Source organism: Perca fluviatilis, chromosome 16, assembly GCF_010015445.1.
Source record: "Perca fluviatilis chromosome 16, GENO_Pfluv_1.0, whole genome shotgun sequence".
In the NCBI taxonomy this organism is placed as follows: domain Eukaryota; kingdom Metazoa; phylum Chordata; class Actinopteri; order Perciformes; family Percidae; genus Perca; species Perca fluviatilis.
This window is the reverse complement of record NC_053127.1, coordinates 12,808,434-12,829,145: the sequence shown is the minus strand read 5'-3', so window position 1 is coordinate 12,829,145 and position 20,712 is coordinate 12,808,434. Positions and strand designations below refer to the sequence as shown.

At 40.3% G+C, this 20,712-nt stretch overlaps 2 protein-coding genes across 4 annotated transcripts; both read left to right on the top strand.

The window, feature by feature from the left end:
- The first annotated feature begins 959 nt into the window (after positions 1 to 959).
- camlg (calcium modulating ligand) lies at positions 960 to 7,590 on the top strand. Its single transcript, XM_039778104.1, has 4 exons — positions 960 to 1,298; positions 2,814 to 3,280; positions 4,258 to 4,323; positions 4,873 to 7,590. The coding sequence occupies exons 1-4, from the start codon at positions 1,145 to 1,147 to the stop codon at positions 5,062 to 5,064; spliced, it is 879 nt and encodes a 292-aa protein (XP_039634038.1). The 5' UTR covers positions 960 to 1,144; the 3' UTR covers positions 5,065 to 7,590.
- An 822-nt stretch (positions 7,591 to 8,412) lies between these two features.
- On the top strand, positions 8,413 to 20,708 carry ddx46 (DEAD (Asp-Glu-Ala-Asp) box polypeptide 46). Of its 3 annotated transcripts, none has more exons than XM_039826442.1 (23): positions 8,413 to 8,545; positions 8,802 to 8,966; positions 9,484 to 9,603; positions 9,724 to 9,811; positions 9,905 to 10,073; positions 10,516 to 10,757; positions 11,054 to 11,164; positions 11,881 to 12,046; positions 12,159 to 12,279; positions 12,727 to 12,902; positions 13,309 to 13,430; positions 14,084 to 14,162; positions 15,311 to 15,393; positions 15,771 to 15,935; positions 16,110 to 16,272; positions 16,846 to 17,039; positions 17,199 to 17,336; positions 17,528 to 17,677; positions 17,915 to 18,142; positions 19,169 to 19,387; positions 19,941 to 20,085; positions 20,248 to 20,321; positions 20,496 to 20,708. In XM_039826442.1, the coding sequence occupies exons 1-23, from the start codon at positions 8,529 to 8,531 to the stop codon at positions 20,541 to 20,543; spliced, it is 3,183 nt and encodes a 1,060-aa protein (XP_039682376.1). In that variant the 5' UTR covers positions 8,413 to 8,528; the 3' UTR covers positions 20,544 to 20,708. The 3 variants fall into 3 exon arrangements, with proteins under 3 accessions (XP_039682376.1, XP_039682375.1, XP_039682374.1); XM_039826441.1 differs by having other exon boundaries at positions 8,421 to 8,563; positions 9,499 to 9,603; XM_039826440.1 differs by having other exon boundaries at positions 8,421 to 8,563.
- The last annotated feature ends 4 nt before the right edge of the window (positions 20,709 to 20,712 follow it).

The following is a 20,712-nucleotide window of genomic DNA, read 5'->3' as shown; positions in this document are numbered from 1 at the left end:
TTTCTGTTGGAGATGGTAAGTCCCTTTGTGGTGGACTTTGGGCTTTTTCACTTTGTAAACCGATTACATGCACAAAAAAGATATATAACACAATAAAGGAAAGCCAAAAAGCATAAAATGAGCACTTTAAGCAAAAACTCACTGGTTTCAGCTTCTCAAATGTAACTAGTTTCTGGTTTTCTTAGTTTTCTATTATCATTAACTCTTTTAGATTTTGAGCTTTTTAATCATTAGTTACAGCTCTAATTATGTCTGTGCATTCTTATTATTATATACTTTATGTGGCAAATGGTATATGCATGTTTTTGGCCTAGGGTCCCGAAATCACTAGGTCCGCCCCTGCTGATTTATTTTAAGTACATTAGAAGCCAGTGGTGGAAGGTAACTAAGTACATTTACTCAAGTACAAATTTGAGGTACTTCCCAAGTCTTTTCTTCTCATGCTACTTTATACTTCACTACATTTCAGAGGGAATTGTTGTACTTTTAGCATTTCTCACTATTTTTTTTTTTACAATTTCTACAAACCAAACAATTGATTAATGGTGTAAACAATCAGCTGATGAATCCATAATGAAAGTATTCATTAGTTAATAGTTAAATATAAGCTCCACAAAAGTAAAATCCTGCTTTTTTTTACAATAATGCATGATAAATAATAATTAATGATATAATATATAATAGCATGTCACAGGGGACAATTTTCTGCATTGAATAGCATTTTTCTGATTATACTTAATGTTACTTAAGTAACGTTTTCAATGTTGGACTTTTACTTGTTATTACGTATGTTTTAAAGTGTTGTTTTAGTACTTTTACTTAAGTTAAATATCTAAATACTTCTTCCAGCACTGGGAAGTAACCAGACAGCACCTAATGATAGGCTACATCACACAACAAGACCTCTGTTTCCTGCAAGTCAGCGTTGAGGGCTTAAACCCTCTCTAAACTACCTTGTCATTCTCGGTGGTGACATCATCATTGTGCGTCTCTCCTCGGTCCATTCTTTTATATATGTCAATGGGTCCGTTCCGTTATGTGTACTGTTTAATTCAGTGATCTGGGGGCGTCTGTGCTGCTATTGAATCGCTATTTCTTTATGTATCGTGACTGTACTTTGTAGTCGACGCTAATTTATTTCAACATGGAGGCCGGGGATGTCAACGCGGGGGAGAAGGCAGCGTGTCTGTCGGCGGCGCAGAGGAGGGCAGAGATCCGGAGGAGAAAGCTGCTCATGAATTCAGAGGACAGGATGAACAGAATCGTGGGCTACACTAAAAACGAGTCTGAAATCAACGGTATGCAATTATGAGTTCACGCTACAGTGCTGTTGGAAGAGTCTTTGCTATTGAAACATGTTGTCGTGACTCACCTGCGTCATCTTACGGCTGTTCTTTGAGCTACAGACAATTAGCAAATGTACCTTCGTCCACAGAACTAGCTTTAACATTGATGGCCAAGTTAGTGTGAACACATCCAGGGAATTGGACTCCGGCTTTTTGTTGCTCTTAAAGTGTATATATACAGAAATAGACATATACAGATAAAAACAAGGACAACACTGCTGAACAAGGAAAACATAAACATTTGACTACTATCGTAACAGATGTAAGGCCTGAACACACACACACACACACACACACACACACACACACACACACACACACACACACACACACACACACGCACACGCACGCATGTAAACAAACAGCTCTATGAGGATTGTAAACAGTCATACAATAGGGCAATGCAAAAGTGCAAATGGTGATATAAATAAAGATTTTTCAACAGGTTGCTTATATGTCTGAGGTAGGTGGAAATGACACACAGTGTATATTTGACAGATATTTACATGTTTAAATGATGTTTAACACTATTAAATATACAATTTAATTTACCAATAACCTTATATATAAAAGTAAAACACTGGCAGGGAACATTTTATTGCACAATGAGAACCTTTACTTTAATACTTTTTAAGTACATTTAACTGATTTATACTTGCATACTTTTATTTAAGTACGGTTTTGAATGCAGGACTTTTACTTGTAGTGGAGTGTTTTTACAGTGTGGTTTTAGTACTTTTACTTAAGTAGAGGATCTGAATACTTCTTTCACCACGGAGTATAAATGTATGAATGGGTGGTAAGTTCTCCTAACTGATCCCACTCTATCTCTACTGACTGAAGATGGGGTGCTGAGCGGAAACAATTAGTTGAAAATTACAAAATTGCAACAATTTTTACAGTTTATAAACACATATTTCCATTGTGAATATTTGATGGTTTCTTAATCTTCCTTCCCGACCTCTAATGATAGCAAATTTACTATATTTTGGTGTTGGACTGTTGGTCAGAAAAACAAGCAATTAAGTTACGCCCCACCTTGGATTCTGAGAAGTTGTGATGGTTATATTTCACTATTGTTCTGACTTTATTTAAGTAAAACATGAATTAATTGATCAGGGAAAAGCGGCAGATCAATCAATCAATATAAAAATGATCAATAGCTGCAGGTCTTCGTCTATGCCTACAAATGTCAATGCTACCGTAAGAGCAACAAATGGCTATAGATCAAATCTGTCTGTGTAATAATACATAATATATAATAATACATCTGTAGCTGAGGTGCAGAAAAAAATAACTCCATCTCAAATTGCGCCAAACTTGTAACTGATCAATATTTGAGGGTTAAAGGCCCTGAAATAATTTATTTTGTCTGATTAGACCTCTCCTGAATTGTTGTTGACACGTCATCATACTGTTAGCTTAGTTCACATTCATCTGATGACACAGATGTCGTTACATCCTCAGCTGGAACGCTCCTGCGTCCCACAGAACCCCGCTTCCACCTCGACCTCGACAGGACAGAGCCGTGGTCATCAGCCTCATCTTCCCCGAGACCGTCTCCCTTCCTGCCAGAGGCTTCGGGGCTCGTCAGCCGCTCCCACGGTGCCACCCCAGAGAGGAGGGGCTCACCCCTGCCCGACTCCAGTGAGCTACCGGGAGGCTTTCTGGAAGACGACATTGGAGGCATCCAACAGAGGCCGAGGGGGGAGCGGGCATCAGACGACCTCAGCGGCTCCCCTCGCCCAGGCCTCCAGAAGTACCTGTCCCGTTTTGACGATGCCATGAAGCTGCGGGGTCAGCTGGCCAATGAGAAGCCGGCCCAGGACGGAGGAGGGTCTGACTCAGAGGAGTTTGATCCCTTCAGAATCTTCCGCCTCATCGGCAGCATCCTCCTCGCTGTTTTTGTCAGGGTTTTTGTCTGCACGTTTCTGGTGAGTCTGCTCGCTGTAGACACTGTGTTGCTTTGATACCTGTGAGATTAGCCCATTGGTAATTTTGACATATTACCTCTTCCGGTCTTATTTTTTTGAACACTTACTCAATCTTAAAGTTGCTGTAGGTAGGATTGTGAAGATCCAAGGCTTAAGGTGTAGACACATATAGCCGATGACCGACCATTGACAGAAAACCCCGTCGATATGATCAGTCGCGTCCCCGAGGTCCAAAAACCTGCCACAGAACAGACCAAAAAGACGAGAGGAGACGAGACGTAATACATCTCTATAACAGCAGGCGGCGCTAATCTGTAATGTTGCCCAAGAAATGAAAACCGGGACGAACGCGTCACATGGGTTTGTTTTCTCCGGAAATTGAAAGCCAGACTGTCATGGCGGCCGTTCAGAATACGATCTCATATTGTACTAAAATAGTTCACTGAAACATGTTTCTGAAAACATTTTAAGCGAGAAATAGGCCGTGCAGTTGCTGAATCTGTCTTCATTTCAGCTCAACAAAGGTCAGTTTAAAAGATTTTCGTCAGATTTTGAGAGACTCTAGCCACCTCATTCCGCTCGCCATTTCCGGGTGAGTCCCGACTGCCCTGCCGCCGACCGAACATGTCAGGTCGGCAGCCCCCCAGACGGACGACGGCACGGGACACACCGAACAGATTTGAGTCACTGACCTCGCCAGACTTTTTTTTAAATGACCGGCTTCATGTAGTTCTACTGGAACATAGGGTCAGTTTCAGCAAATATGACAGAAAGTTAGTTTTATAAGTCTTACCTACTGCACCTTTAAAATGTACAGATATAGAGCCTTTCAGTTGTGAAAATTGAATAACAATGAAATACATGTTGTGGGAATGTCACACATTAGACACTCAGGTCTGATATCAGCCCATATTCAATAATAGTGCATCTGACTACCAGAAACATGATCTTGTTCCCTTTTAATTCTTTCATTCTAGTCAATATTTGCTCCATTTCTGACCCTCGAACTGGCCTACATGGGGTTGTCCAAATACTTTCCAAAGGTGAGTATGTATTAGATATTTTATATCTATCTTTCCCATTGTTAGACTCAAATTTAACATGTATGCAGAGAGTGTAATTTCGATGCAGAAACTTATATTTTAGCCATGATTTCCAAGGAGTAATGTTGTAACGATGTGAAGAGATACTTTGGAGGCACGGTGTGGAACATTTGCAGCAGTGACATGCATGATTTTGATAAAGGTTAAGTAAGGTTGTGTCGTAATTACGTTTGGTTAATCTTCCAATTGTTATTTTTTTTGGCCTTTTTAGTTTCTCACAAGATTTAGCATTAGTTTTGACAAAAGTTCGCCACAACCATCTCACTGCTGGCTACGCCCACAGTAAATATTACTGAAAGTTCTCCAGTAACTCCCTGTGGAACACTGCTTTTGTCTGTTATCTTTCACAATTTTCTAACATTTTATTTCCTAAACAATTGCTTGATTATCTATTTAAACAACAAAAATGGATAACTAAATATTGAGAAAATAATCATGAGTTGCAGCCCTGCATCATAGTGTCTTTGCATTAAATTCCTGTTCCTCCAGGTAGAGAAGAAGGCCCAGACCACTGTGCTGACCGCTGCCCTGTTGCTGTCTGGCATCCCCGCTGAGGTCATCAACCGCTCCATGGACACCTACAGGAGGATGAGTGACGTCTTCGCTGACCTATGCGTTTACTTCTTCACCTTCATCCTCTCGCACGAGTTCCTGCTGCTCATTGGCTCAGAGACTCCCTGATGGACCAGGAGGTTCTCAGTAACCCCGCTCCCCCCCTTCTTCTTGTCCCCTCCCTCTGTCTACCATAGCAACAAGGCATGGTCATTTACGTCGACTGACGTGGGTTTGTTGTTGACAGTCTGGAAGCTCATCCTGACTGCCTTATGATCAGGGTCTCTACATGTGAGAGTCCATCTGTTTGTTGCAGATCTCTTAGTCATTTGCTCTGGACTGAACCTGAGAAACAGAAAGACAGGATGTGTTTGCTTGTGCCCAGAATGTACAGTGGCATTTATCGTGCCGATTGATATTTATTTGTCAGGTCTAGCACAGAAAATGGTAAATGTCATACTCAAGAGTGGACCCCAGTACAATTCATCATCTGTCTGGCAGCCACATATTCCATTTATCTTATGAATGAGAAACACTAGAGTCCCTCAAGGGCTGGGCGATCTTTCTCTAACTGAAATCATTTATATCACAAATTCTGATATTGACGCTTATGCAAGTTTATGCCAAATCCAAGTTAAACCAATAGAGGGCAGCAAATATATGACTCTCAGCCGCTGTTAAGTTGTTCTTTAAAAACAAATGTTTGCATGGAGTGAGATTATGTCACTTTTGCTACACAGCGGCCTCTGTGGCCACCAGCAGCGATTTCAGGAGCAAGTTAAACGCTAAAATGTAATGCAACCGTAGCACAGGTTAGAGAATACATAAGTCAGCGAACTGCCTCGGTAACAACATTAGCTGCAAAGTCCCTGGGTGTATTGAATTGATAAACACTGTGTTTTATTGTTTACGAAGTCGGCTTTTCTTCTGTAAGAAGAAGAAGAAGAAGAATGTATTATTTGTTCTTTGAAAATGACATAGTTTTGTTTTAATTAACAGATTTACTGAAAGCTGATAGAGAATAATAACGCAATGGGTCCTTCTATATCCTGATAATCTCCAAAGATGGCGCATAAACTGGGCAGGGTTTTATTCTCAGCTAATACGATGCAGACTCATCAGCAGGTGTCTGGCTTTGGAGGTAGTTGATCGCCCAACTAGAATACAGCACTATGAATATCTTTTTTTCATATGAGTCAGCCCTACAGTGCGTCAGGCAGGGAAACTAACCTTCACATAACTCTGAATACCCGCAACCTTTCATACATTTAGTAAAAAATCCACTTTGTGTGAGGAGGTGTATTGGAGCACTTGATCCGTTATTATTTACAGTTGATCACCGAATTAAGCAGAAAGCTTAAGACTGACAGAGGCAGGTGGTTTCTTTTTCCCCTCATACATAATATCGGTGCCTCTGCACCTCAAGCAGAAGAAGACCTTACGGCTTTGCAGTTGTGTCACAAATAGCAACCATCATAGAGGTCCAAAGTTTACTTTTAACACTCTTGTTTCAAGGAACCAAATTGTTTGTAATGACATAGAGGTTTAGCACCATTTAAAAAAAAATAAAATAAAATAAAATAAAAAAAAATGTGTTTTATTAGTTTCTGACTTTATTCTCAGGATTCTGACTTAAACTTTGAACTAATTTGTTATTTTTTTTCTTGAATTCTGTGAATAAACTCAAAAGACGTGACATTTGTTTTCACATATGATCCTCTTCTCTGCCATATATACATCAGCTAGCGAGAAAAGTAGATGTTTAGATACAGGAAATAAACAAGTATGAATTGAGGACAAATGACACATTTTTCTGGATCACCTCAAATGTAAAGTTTGTTATTTTTAGTTCACAAAGCATCAGGAACAGTTACACACATGGCCCTCCAGCCTTAAGTTAGTGGAAGATTTAAAAGAAAGTTTTAGTTTAGAAGTATTTCACAGTGTCTAGTTCCTGATGATTTTAATTTGTGTCTTAAGAACTCAAACTCCCCTTTAATGGATATGAACCGTATGTGTTTGTGTTGTGACAGATTTCCTCATAGGTTTAAGTCATATTTTCTGTTGCGATCTATAATCCAGTGTTCAGAAGGCTGACCCATGTTACGAACAAGTTTTTTTTCCCTCATTTTAAGTTGTAAAGTCAGAAGAAGCATGTAGTCCTTGAATGTAGAGTGTTTTATTTTGCACGGCTATGAGTTAAAAAATGCAGTAAACGTTGTACAGTATTAGTTAGTACGTTATAAAAAGTGTGAGTGATGAGAATGTTTTTGGTTTCACTGGAAAGTACTGTCACTGCAAATGTATGTGGGGCAGTGGGAGTTTGTATGCTTCTTGTGTTAAGTAAATTCTGATGATGTGTCCTGCTTTCGTACATACTTCATATATACTCTCTACTACGTCTGTGCTGTAATGTCCTCTCTCTATACTTCTTATTACATCCAAATTAATTTATTGATGTGAATTTCTTTTTTTCATGTAAATAAATTGGTGTGATTTATCCTACGACTTGTCTGACCCACTTGATTGTTTTTGCTAACGTTTACAGCATAACTTACAGTAGCTTACTTACTACACAGTAACAAATTTAGTGTTGTATACGCAATAATGAATAACTGGCAAATTCTACCAAATAAATACTACTTGTGTGACATACTCTGTTTTGACTCTCACTTTCTTTCTTTCATTTATTATGTAACAAGCAGGTGTTAATGCACATCAACCGACAGTTAATCTCACATGCATTATCAAAAATGTTCCCAGTTAGAAGTGGAAGCGTTTTGTCTGATGAAATTCAGCCCGGTGGAACATAAATTTCGTTATATTAATAAACCGTATGTAATGTACACTACCGGTCAAAAGTTTGGGGTCACTTAGAAATATCCATTCCACTCCATTATAGACAGAATACCAGCTGAGATCAGTTGCATTGTTTTTTTAACCAGGGCAGCAGTTTTCAGATTACATTATGTGCTTACATAATTGCAAAAGGGTTCTCCAATGTTTTCTTAGTTAGCCTTTTAAAATGATATTAGATTAGTAAACAGAATGTGCCTTTGGAACATTGAATGAATGGTTGCTGATAATGGGCAATGTAGATATTGCATTAAAGATCAGCCACTACTTTATATATATATATATATATATATATATATATATATATATATATATATATTGGGAAAATACTTTTTAATTCTTCTATAACATCATGGTGGCAAGGCGTTTTAAACATTGAATGTAGCAAAGTAAAGTACAACCTACCCTCTGGTATTTACAAGTATAAACATTAAGAATACAAATAATATATATACTGTATGTAAGTATTAAAATGACTTTAATAAGACTCCCAGTACTGCCCCTAAAAGAGGTCATATTTGGCACCACCTGTGTCGCTCCGGCTTCAGCACAGCGTTGTAGTTCTGACCTCCCACCACGCGGGGGCTCTACGCTGTTCACCCTACGAGTTGTGAACGTCGCAGTTTTTTAACGTGAGGGTTCATAGACACAAACAACCGTCCGTCGCACAAGACTCGTTGCTATCTGTGAACTAATTTGACTTTTGTTTTTACAAGACATAGCCTCGTAGAATAGCAATGGGACGTGAGTCGAGGTATGTCCGAAATATCAGGTTAAGTTGGTGTTTTTTTATCTTCCGTTGAATCAATTGTGACTTTCTCCTGTGGTTGCTAAACTTTAAACGATTTCATTTCGGTTAGCATGCTAGCTAAAACATGCAGATGCTAATGCACGTCAATCGACAGTTAATCTCACACAGCCGTGGAATATGAATTACAAAGTTTGTATTAATATAGTTTGCCTTCAACAGTTTGTCAGTTAATGTGATTATTATGCTGTTTGGTCCTCAGACACTACAGGAAGCGTTCTGCGTCTCGGGGACGGTCGGGTAGCCGATCAAAGAGTCGCTCCCCGGACAAACGCTCCAAGAAAGATGACCGAGACCGAAACAGGAGGGAACGGTCACGGAGCCGGGACCGCCGAAGGTCCCGGTCCAGGGACAGAAAACGAGTCAGGTGGGTGTTCTACGTTAGTTGACAACGCGCGAATTTTCAAAATGAAGACTGTAACGTTAGCTAGCTGCTTACACTTAAAGGAACCAAACCGAACCAGATAGAAACATGGAGGAGAATAATTTTGCTCTAGCAACATCGAAACCAGCTCATGGAGCTTGGTTTCCCTGTGACATGATACCATGATCCCCTGCCATCATGAGCTGTACTTTTATATGCTTGTGCTCATTGCTGTAAAAATCATAAAGGCGAAAGCCACATTAGATCAGGCCTTTGTTGTTTACAATGAACAATCATTTTCATCTCAAAACAAATCACAATAAAGCTACTGCAGTTTATTTTAGGAGGGGCTGTATTTGTTTGCATATGCTCTTAAAATCTATGATATCAGTTATTGTTTGCGATCCGTTGAGATAATGAAATGGACCAAGTTTAAACATGTTCTGTAAAGTGAAGGAGAGTGATATTATCTCCCTCCTGTCCTGTGTGCTTTCATGTCATGTTTGCCTTTGCTGTTCAGGCGATCCCGGAGCAGAGAGAGGAGGAGGTCCAGAAGCCGAGACAGGAGGAGGTCTGGCAGCAGGAGCCGAGCCCGCAGGTCCCGATCTGGTAGCCCCAGCAAGAGCAGGAGACCAGATGAGTGAGTGGGGCTTCTTAAAAAAATAAATAATCAAGCATCTCGAGACATAAATGACAGTTCTGGTAACCAAAACCATGCTACTGTATTTTCTTTTTCTCTTTATTGTTATCTTACTTACAGGTCCAGGAGCAATGAGAAAGACAACATTGATCCTTTATCTGACAAGAAAAAGATTAAAGAGGAGAAAGAGGATGAGAAGGTTGAAGATGTAAGTTCCATATGTTCAGTCTTTGCTAACCTCTAAAAGGTCACTGTGTAGTTGGTGGGAAATATTTCTGACTTTTCCTCTGTGTCCATGCAGCAAGACTTTGACCAAAACAAGCTGGAGGAGGAGATGAGGAAGAGGAAGGAGCGAGTGGAGAAGTGGAGGGAAGAGCAGAGGAAGAAGGCCATCGAAAACATCGGAGAGCTCAAGAGAGAACTGGAGGAGATGAAGCAGGGCAAGAAGTGGAGCCTGGAGGATGACGAGGGTGAGGAAGCACAGTTAATAATAACCAACACAGTTTGATCCTGCATTTGTTGTTTTATTGTAGACAAATCATAGTGTCCAAATGAGAAGGCAAGTTTTCTTAACTCCCAAAAATGTGCCAAAGCGACGACCCTCTAGGGATTATTTTAATTGCCAATTGAACCATTGATTATTTCTCAGGTTGGTGTTTTATCATTGTTTACTTGGTAAAAAACTGTTCTTTCCATAATTTTAAATAATGAAAGCATGGTTTGTGTTGTGAAAATGTTCCCAGCAAATGTTTGGTATTTGTACTTGATAAATAATTAAATCAGTCAATTAAAATCCATTTTTAATGGGTGAATATACTTCAATCAGCTAAGCAATCACCTGACGAGAACAGACTTTAGCTGTAGCACTCCAGGGCCTTAATTAATAACCTAATTGACTCTTCTTCATTTCAGATGATGACGAAGATGTTTCAGCTCCAATGGAGGGAGACGATGACGAAGATGGGGAAGAGAAGGAGGAGATGAAAGAGAAGGAGATAACGGAGGAGAAGAAAGAGGAGGGTGAGAAGGAGGAGGAGACTCCCATGGTGCAGCAGGCGGAGGAGGACGACGTGGATCCTCTGGACGCCTACATGGAGGAGGTGAAACAGGAGGTGAAGAAGTTCAACATGGGAGCCATGAAAGGAAATGATAAGGTGGGTGCAAGGGAAGAAACACTGCATTACTTTAATCTGGAGACAAGTCCTCTGATGTGTATTGTTGCCAGGGTTATGAAAAATCAAGTTGTCGCGAAAGGACCATTTCTACTAGTGGCTAATCGCTTTAAATAATCTAAGACTATAGTTGACTCCTGCAGCAAGATTGACGACCACTTCCTGTCAGTTGTCAACATCAGTTTGTCTACTCGTGTTGGACTAGATGTCATCTTTGTGGAGGGTTTCTTCCTCTGTTTTGCCAGATGACTTGCATGTTTTCTCCCCCTCTTCAACAGAAAGGAGCAATGACATTAACCAAAGTGGTGACCGTTGTTAAAACCAAGAAAGGACCCAACACTCACAAAAAGAAGGGGGAGCTGATGGAGAATGACCAGGATGCTATGGAAGTGAGTTGTTTGTATATTTTTAACCCTCATCAATGTTTTGTTTGTGAAGGTCACATGTTAACCCTTGTGTTGTCCTTGGGTAAAATTTGACCCGTTTTCAAAGTATGGGTTTCTTTCAACCAAAATGCCCCAAAATAATAAATGGATGATCTTTGGTAAATTTAATGATTACTTTCATGGAATTTGGGGTGTTTTTATTCAGAAGAAAAAAAAGTTGAAGTGGTTTCAAAACAGAATCCTGACTAAACATCCTCTGATCTTAACTATCAGGCAAAATAATTCATATTTTTGGCTTTTTTTTTTTTAAACAAAAGTTAGGTATAATGTCATATGAATTAGGTTTATTGATCATGAATGAAGAAAAAAAAGCATTGATAAAAGTGACAAAAACATTTTTAAAAGTGTCAAAAGCATAGAGAAAAATGCCAAAACCGCTGGAAATTTTGACCCGGAAGGACAACAAGTTCATGGTCGACGGGAAGACAACACAAGGGTTAATATGCATTTCATTAATGCTGGTGGCTTTTCTTTCATCAGCTAAAAGTGCTCCTTTTTCCCCAAGCAACACCACTCTTCTCTCAGATTAAAATGATGTACCCATCTAACAATATTTCAGTTTTCCCGGGGAATTAAATGCAGGTCCTGATTTAGACTCATCAGGCAAAAAGCTGGAACACACTACTAACTATCTAAAATGTAACCGACATGTTTGACAGTACTCGTCAGAGGAGGAGGAGGTGGATCTGCAGACGGCTCTGACTGGCTTCCAGACCAAACAAAGGAAGGTCCTAGAGCCCGTTGACCACGGAAAGATCCAGTACGAGCCGTACCGCAAAAACTTCTATGTGGAGGTCCCTGAGCTCGCCAGGATGAGTCCAGAAGGTCAGTTAACCGAACACAGGAGATGGAGATGTCAGTTACGATTAGCTCTTATCCCGCAACCTTCACTACCCATCTAACATCTTTCTGTTTGGCTGGTTCTTAACCAATACAGAAGTGAACGTGTACAGGCTGGAACTGGAAGGCATTGCTGTTAAAGGGAAGGGCTGTCCCAAACCCATCAAGACCTGGGTGCAGTGCGGAGTGTCTATGAAGATCCTCGGTGCTATGAGAAAGTGAGTCTGACTGATGGTGACTGTGGGTGTGATGGAAGAGGCAACTTTTTGAGGGCAATGTAGTATTTTAGCAATGGTCTTGCGGATGGAACAGGAAAAAAAGAAGATGATCAGTTTCTACAAAGATAGCTAGGAAGTCATCTTGTGTGTAAATGTCTCGAGCAGTGATTTAGGTCCATATGCAGAGTGCAGCTCCCATGTTTTAAATGTGAAATCAAGTTATTCCTATTCAGCTGGACATGAAGTTGTAGGTAATGTAGCCGTATCAAAACACGTCTTTGTTAAAACACTATTAAGGAAGCGTTTTTCTGCCCTTTTGAAATGAATATAAAAGTTTATAGCATTTTTATTTTTTTCAGGTCCACATTGTACCAAACACTTGATTCTTTCTGACCAGAAACCACCGCTTAATATTCTCGTTAATATCTTTCTCACAAATGTACCCAGGCACGGCTACGAGAAGCCCACACCTATCCAGGCCCAGGCAATCCCTGCCATCATGTCAGGCCGAGACCTGATTGGCATCGCTAAGACCGGCAGCGGGAAAACCATAGCCTTCCTGATGCCCATGTTCCGACACATCATGGACCAGAGGCCCCTGGAGGAGTCTGAGGGACCAATCTGTAAGGAATAGATAATTTTATACTTCCTTTAGGCATCACTCTACTGTAACATTTACCAACATGATTTTCATTTCTTCTGACTATATTCAAATGGAAACGTTGAATAACTGAAGAAAGTAAGAACTGGGATTGTGGGAAGTGGAGTGGTGATGTCTTATTCCTGTGCTTTTCAAAGACTTGGTTCAAATGTAGGTCAAAGGAAGACTAAAATGGGACCCTTTTCCACTTTGGGATAATAACCCAGTGGCTGTTACGCTTCCACAGCATTTCAAATCTTCTTTATGAGCCATCCTAAGAGTCATTCCAGTACATTTTACCTCAGTTTATGTTCTTTGCATCAAATCAAATATAGATAGATAGAAACATATTCTCTCTTCTCATCCTGTTTTTCTTTGCTCTCCCTCAGCTATAATCATGACCCCAACCAGAGAATTGGCTCTGCAGATCACCAAGGAATGTAAGAAGTTCTCTAAACAGCTGGGACTCAGGGTGGTGTGTGTTTATGGAGGCACTGGCATCAGCGAACAGGTACACACACACACACACACACACACACACACACACACACACACACACACACACACACACACTATTGTTGCCTGTTCATTTTATTTACCCAAGGGCTTTTAATTGGCTTACAATTTATTTGATTTTTCAATAAAAGTCCATCTAACACAGCAGCAAAGTAGAGGTCAGTACTGCAAAATGATACACAGTGACATTATAATGGTGCAGGACAGTCCTTAACAATGATCCAACCAGAAGGCCTTAGTAGAACATTATGCATGTAATGTGATTCTCGCAAACAACAGGACTTCATGTCCAGCTTTATCTCCTGCCCATTTATAGTTTCATTAACTGTATTAAAGGGCAACTCGTCTTGGCAGAAAATGAAACTCAGGAAAGGTTATGTTATTGTTTCAGTCTCATCCTTCATTGGTGATAGTTCTTAAAATCTCTCTGAAAAGATCAATACCACTCTCATGTCTGTAGAGTAAATATAAAGCCACCGCCAGCAGCCGACTAACTAATAATAATTAGTTTCAGCTCTAGCTTGGGAACAATGAATTTCATTATATGAAATACTGTAACACAGTCTGTAAGATAAGTAAGCACTGCTTGGTCAACTGTTATATTTGAACATGTGATCATTACTTTCGGTTGTTGTTGTTGGCTTCCAGATTGCTGAGCTGAAGAGAGGAGCTGAGATCATCGTGTGCACACCTGGAAGAATGATTGACATGTTGGGGGCCAACAGCGGTGAGTTCATGCACTTTGACCCTCTCACTTCTTTACTCTTATAGGATGTCCTTGCAAATAAGCATTTTGATGCCTTGTGAGCCTTTTTGTTAATTACCTTGCATGGAATAAATGTTACAACATGATAAAGTACATCATTAACGAAGTCAGTACCACTTACTAAACTGTTGACATTATTTGACCACCCTTGGGATCGGTCATATCTGCAAGACAGTGGTGTGTTTCCTGAAGATCAGGGCAATTACAGGTAGGTGGACCTGGTGCTGCCTCCGTGGTTCTTCAAAGTCCAGGCCAGAGACGATCAAAATGTTTGATAAGTGGGTTGTAATGTGGGTGTATCAGGATGTGTAATTATGTTATATTACATAAGAGTAGCCTGAATGCTCAACCAGGGTTCTACAGTGTTGTTGTTTGAGCACATATACTCTCATAAATACATTCAAAAGGCACACATGCATTTGATCTTCAAAGCACAGAGAGAGATTTTCGTGTTATTTTCACAGATCAAACATCCGATCAACTAATTAATATTAATTTGGAGCTCATGTGGCTTCTGGGAATATATATCATTGTAGAATCCTGTACAGCACTGAGCATTTACATACAAATGTGAAGAAATACTGGAAATGTAAAGCAGTAATTGTAGTATTTACCGACACTTTTATTGTGCATTGTGTAAATCTTTTCTGAACAGTTATTATCCTAGAAGGGTTTTTTGTTTCCACACATGCGAGGTAATCTGTAATATGTTTCCCTTGTAGGTGAAAAGGCGCTTGGTCAGATAATGCTTGATGGGGCTCCATCTCTTGTATTGTATCTTGAGGCTGTTTTCTGACATTTACAGGTCCCTCGTGCCCCTGAGATGGTACGCAAAAGAGCGAGAGAGAGACAAAAAAAAAAAACCATTTAAAAATGTAAACAAAATAAAATCCTGGCCACTTAAAACTAGTCCACAAAAAAATGTGCTGAAGTTAGGATGCCTTTTTTATTTTATTTTTTTTGTCAAGTAATGTCCCGTAGTCTTACCCTGAAAAACGTTTTCTGTGTTAATGTTGTAGATTATTTTTAAAAGAAGGCAGAATGCGTATTAGGATTGGCTTTTCATGGAGTTAACAGTTTTCCTCATGCTCCTGTACTTTGGTGTGTAGGTCGTGTCACAAACCTGCGCAGAGTAACATATGTGGTGTTGGATGAAGCAGACAGGATGTTTGACATGGGCTTCGAGCCACAGGTGGGTGTCCCTGGTTTTACTAAATGATATGCTAGATGCATACACAGTTTCTCATACTTTTTCTAATGCCGAAATTGTTAACTTTGCATGTTTGGCAGCCCCAGAAACAGTTGTTTGTTGCCGTGAAGAACAATGTAAAGAGTTACCTCACACAGTTAGTAGCAACTGGGTGTATAATTACATAAACCCTCAAAAACAGCACAAATGAAAAAATTCAAATATGGAAAAGAAATAATTAAAGATAATGAGAACTGTGTTACAACAGTGCCATTTAACTGTTCCCTTTGGTTGGAACAGCCGAAAAAACAATAACCTCAAAAATTAAATGAGTAGAGAAAATTCACTAACCTCTGGGTGTCGTCTGGTTCCTCTAACAGGTGATGCGTATTGTGGACAACGTGCGTCCAGACCGCCAGACGGTCATGTTTTCGGCTACCTTCCCCAGAGCCATGGAGGCCCTGGCTCGTAGGATCCTGGCCAAGCCCATCGAGGTCCAGGTGGGAGGCCGCAGCGTCGTTTGCTCTGATGTGGAACAACACGTGGTAAATCGGCTACGTTTCATCTCGATTTCATTGAAAAAGATGTATTTAAAGGCCACATTTGGTTTCTTTGTCCAGTACCTAGACAGACTCCAGTATTTTACTTTTTAACCCAGTTCAAATCGTACTCCTCATCTCTTACCGTCTCCCTTTTTCATTTTGCATTTGTGTCTGTAGCTGGTGATTGAGGAGGACAAGAAGTTCCTGAAGCTGCTAGAGATTCTGGGTCACTACCAGGAGAAGGGCTCGGTCATCATCTTTGTGGACAAACAGGAGCATGCAGACACACTGCTAAAAGACCTGATGAAAGCCTCGTACCCTTGCATGTCACTGCATGGCGGTAAGGAGTTACATTTGGGATGTGCTGATTACAACTTGGTGATACTGGGATATCTTTACAATTTGAATGAGAAGTTTCCTTCAGTAATCCAGAATTCCAGATTTGTGACAGTGAACTCTACAGTGACAAGTGTCATTATGTCATGTGTTAACAAATATATTGCTCTCAATGTAAGGCATAGGAATAACCTTGTTAAGACTGCTAAATGTCTGCTGCAGCAACAGCTGATGAGATTCCTGAGCTTTCTGAGTAGGACTATTATGCTTATTTTGGGTGGGAGAGGGTATGGGGGTATCTCACTCCCACACTGACCAAATGACATGTAACCTGGGGTTTTGGAGAGCATTTTTCTGATTTCCTTCTCTAATCAGAATATAAAATAAACTACAATCAAATTGACATTTTGCACCTTTTTATATTGTGATAATAAAAGAATACTTTTATAGATTTACCATTGATTTTAATGTATCGTCTGTATTATACATTCACTATTAAAAGCTTTGATTCCCGCCTTACCATAACTCATTACTAGTATTTTGTCTTTCATATATTCCTTTCCTGCCGTCCTCCTAGGAATTGACCAGTACGACAGAGACAGCATCATCAACGACTTTAAGAATGGAGCATGTCGTCTGATGGTGGCCACCTCTGTGGCAGCCAGAGGCCTGGACGTCAAGCAGTTGATCCTGGTGGTCAACTACAACTGTCCCAACCACTACGAGGACTACGTCCACAGGGCCGGGCGCACAGGCAGAGCAGGCAACAAGGTGATTTACTTCAAACTGAATTTGCATTGGGTTGAGTGTGATTTTTGGCGCTTATTTTAAATGTATAAAATGGACTGGTTTTGGCTCTCTGTAAATGGCTTGAATATCCTATGGATGTTTATATCTTTACACATCTTTACCTCATGTTGCTTCTTCTAGGGCTTCGCCTACACCTTCATCACAGAGGATCAGGTTCGCTATGCTGGGGATATCATCAAAGCTTTGGAGCTCTCCGGCTCTCCTGTCCCGTCTGAACTAGAGCGGCTTTGGGCCTCCTTCAAAGACCAACAGAAAGCGGTAAGCTGAGGGAAAGGGAGGAGTGTGTGGTGTCTCAATTAGGAAGTAGACCCAATTAGGTAATCTAGATACTCATGAAAAAAAAAAAAAAAAGAAATTCTTGACCTGCTTTATAAATGGTCTGTGTGAGAATTTAAATCTAAAAAATATTCTCCTTTTCCTCTTTCTCTTTTTTTCCTTCATCCCTGCAGGAGGGTAAGACCATCAAGAGCAGCAGTGGCTTCTCTGGAAAAGGCTTTAAGTTTGATGAAACGGAACACGCGTTGGCGAATGAGAGAAAGAAGTTGCAGAAAGCTGCTCTTGGACTGCAGGACTCGGATGATGAGGACGGAGCCCTGGATGTGAGTAATGTTTTGAATTTTACATTACATGAATTCAAATGTTCATTAAATTGGGAACATACTCATGGAACAAAATACAGTGCTCAGTTTATTCTAAGCATCATATTAAAGATCTATTTACTTTTTTGTGTCTTTGAAAGTGCCGTCCTCCCAGTAACAATTACAAAATCGTACTAAATAATAATTCCACCGTTCCAACCCATCTCAATCGTCTCCCTTACTTTTCCCCCTCCTCAGATTGAGGAGCAAATCGAGAGCATGTTCAACTCCAAGAAGAGGGTGAAGGATCTGTCTGCTCCCGGCTCGGCCACCGGTGCTGCAGGATCAGCTGCTGCCACATCAGCTGCCACGGGAGGGCTGCCAGGCCTCGGACCCCCATCTGCTGGAAACATCCAGAAACTGGAGATGGCCAAGAGGCTGGCGATCAAGATCAACGCTCAGAAGAACCTGGGCGCCGAGGCTCAGGTAGGTCAAACCGAGAGGAAACACGTTAGTGCAGATGTGTCTGTTTTCAATGCCAGAGGAAAGATGGAGAGAAATCTCTAAATATACAAACATCTGTAACGCATCACATACTTTTCTTTGTGTTTAATAACTTCAAATGCAGTTTTTTTTTGTCAGTCAGCCAGTTGACCTTTTGTCAATTTAACACTAGCATTTAGACTTGTGCTGTGCAAAACATGTTCACTCCTAGACATGAGCCAAAATACGTAAATCAAATCATTCATTGTCACCATAATTTGTACATATCGCAGTAACTACTAAGATGCAAGTCGTTAGTAACACAACATACTGTACTTTCAATATAAAAAAACATTTAAGTTTTTAAAGTTCAGTTTTAAGAAAATGTAAACTGTATTTTGAACATAAAATGTGCAATAACTGCCATTGAAACATCTTTTTTTGGCATTATAATATGTCTGCACTACTAAACTAAAACTGTACTCTAATTATATTTTTCATCATGATATATAGTTACGTTGATTATTGTTGTGGTTGAGTATTATCTGTGGTCACTGCCCTCAGGTTTTTGGTCTAGGTAGCCAGCAAGATTAAATTATTTAATTTGAATTAAAAGAGACCTTAAATTGGGGCGACCTCTAGCTCACCCACTAAGAGCGTGCGCCCCATGTAGGCTGAGTCCTTTGCAGCGGCCTGGGTTCGAGTCCAACCTGCGGCCCTTTGCTGCTTGTCATCCCCCATCTCTCCCACCTTTCCTGTCTATCCACTGTCACTATCTAATAAAGGGGAAAAAATGCCCCAAAAAAAGAAGAAGAGAGACCTTAAGTTCATATTTATTTTGTTTAAACTTAAAATATGCAAAAGCTCTCCAACAAAGTCCTCTTTTCTTTGGTCATTTTCTGCCATTCATTTAAAAAAAAAATAAAAAATTATTTTGGTGTTTCTCTATTCTCTGGTCAGTTTGTGTCAAGATGAATTTTTTGCCACATGGTGCAAATAAAGTCAAACTGGTTTTCTCCTCATGCACAGGACGTGATGCAGCAGGCCACCAACGCCATCCTGCGGGGCGGTACCATCATGACCCCCCCTGTCTCAGCCAAGACCATGGCGGAGCAGCTGGCGGAGAAGATCAACGCCAAGCTGAACTACACCCCCGTGGAGAAGCTGGAGGAGGAGCAGCGGGCGGCTGAACAGGCCGAGACCATCAAGAGATACGAAGAGGAGCTGGAGATCAACGACTTCCCTCAGGTCAGCGGCACACAGAAACATTCAGCAGATTCCTGTTTTAGTTTTTGATCTTTTTCGCTAATCTGCTCCATCGGGACTGTATGGGTGTGGTTTGATCACATTTGACTGACGAAGGTGTCACCACAAGCAAACAATCTCACAGCTGTCCTCAGACTTTGATTCAAATGTTTCTAAATCGTGATCGGTGCTCAGAAGTATGTGACATCACCGTTTTCAACTGAGCCCCGCCCATTTCAAAACAGACAGAAAAACAAAGTCATGAGAAATAATCAAACCTGTTTTTTGGCAAAAAAAATCTGGTGTTTGTGTAATTAAGAGATTTTGAGTTCTGGGCCTTAATGTTTTGGTAGCAGTTATTTAAGAAACTGTGCTGTGTGTTTTTACTTGCTAGTGAATTAAGCATCTTACAGGAAAAAAAAAAAATGTACATGCTTTTTTTAATTCTGAGAAATTTGTATCATCCTTCTGCTTTCTACGTTGATGGAAACTGGTGCAAAGAAAGAGACTCTAGCAAAGCGTCTTATGAAATGTTCCTCATTCTGTTCTTCCTCAGACGGCCCGGTGGAAGGTGACATCTAAAGAAGCTCTGCAGAGGATCGGTGAATACTCTGAAGCCGCCATCACCATCAGAGGAACCTATTTCCCTCCAGGCAAAGAGCCCAAGGAGGGAGAGCGCAAGATCTACCTGGCTATTGAAAGTATGTCAGGGAAATTATTTTCCAGTGTTAATTCTTTGAACAACTTTTACACATTGTAAATGAAATTCTTTTAACTACCTATGGTCTATGAATTCATTCCCATTTCCTTGTGTTTGATAGCATTTTTATATAACCTATATTAATAATGTGTGTGTTTCCTAGGTGCAAATGAACTGGCTGTGCAGAAAGCCAAAACGGAGATTACGCGGTTAATCAAGGAGGAGCTCATCAGATTAGTAAGTATCTCCTGCCTCTTGAAATCAATAACCAGTACTGGCTCTCATTCTGATACCAAATTTTGTCTGACACTATATTTTGAGAGCTGGAAACAAAAAACGCAACAGGTTGTTATTTTGCAAAATATCTAGACAAGATGTTGCTTATTGTATTTTTTTTCTTCTTCATTACAGCAAAATTCCTACCAGCCGACAAGCAAAGGCCGGTACAAAGTGTTGTAGAGGAGGAACAAAGGCTCGCCGGGGGAGTTTCCATCTCTCAACAGTCCTGTGTCATCTCTACAGTTTCATCAAAGTGGTCGAAGAATATTTTAGTCTATATATGTGATAATGTTCCCGTCATTTACCTAAGTTTAGTTCATGGTTTATTTTTTTATTTTTTTTTTTCCTC

What these genes read in the sequence shown, in the direction of transcription:
- ddx46 (XM_039826440.1), top strand. Translation starts at nt 8,529, where the DNA reads ATGGGACGTGAGTCGAGGTATGTCCGAAATATCAG. An exon ending in AAGAGCAGGAGACCAGATGA is followed by an intron (nt 9,604 to 9,723) that starts GTGAGTGGGGCT and finishes TCTTACTTACAG; the next exon opens with GTCCAGGAGCAATGAGAAAG. An exon ending in TTGCATGTCACTGCATGGCG is followed by an intron (nt 16,273 to 16,845) that starts GTAAGGAGTTAC and finishes CCGTCCTCCTAG; the next exon opens with GAATTGACCAGTACGACAGA.
- camlg (XM_039778104.1), top strand. Translation starts at nt 1,145, where the DNA reads ATGGAGGCCGGGGATGTCAACGCGGGGGAGAAGGCAGCGTGTCTGTCG. An exon ending in AAACGAGTCTGAAATCAACG is followed by an intron (nt 1,299 to 2,813) that starts GTATGCAATTAT and finishes TTACATCCTCAG; the next exon opens with CTGGAACGCTCCTGCGTCCC. An exon ending in TGTCCAAATACTTTCCAAAG is followed by an intron (nt 4,324 to 4,872) that starts GTGAGTATGTAT and finishes CTGTTCCTCCAG; the next exon opens with GTAGAGAAGAAGGCCCAGAC.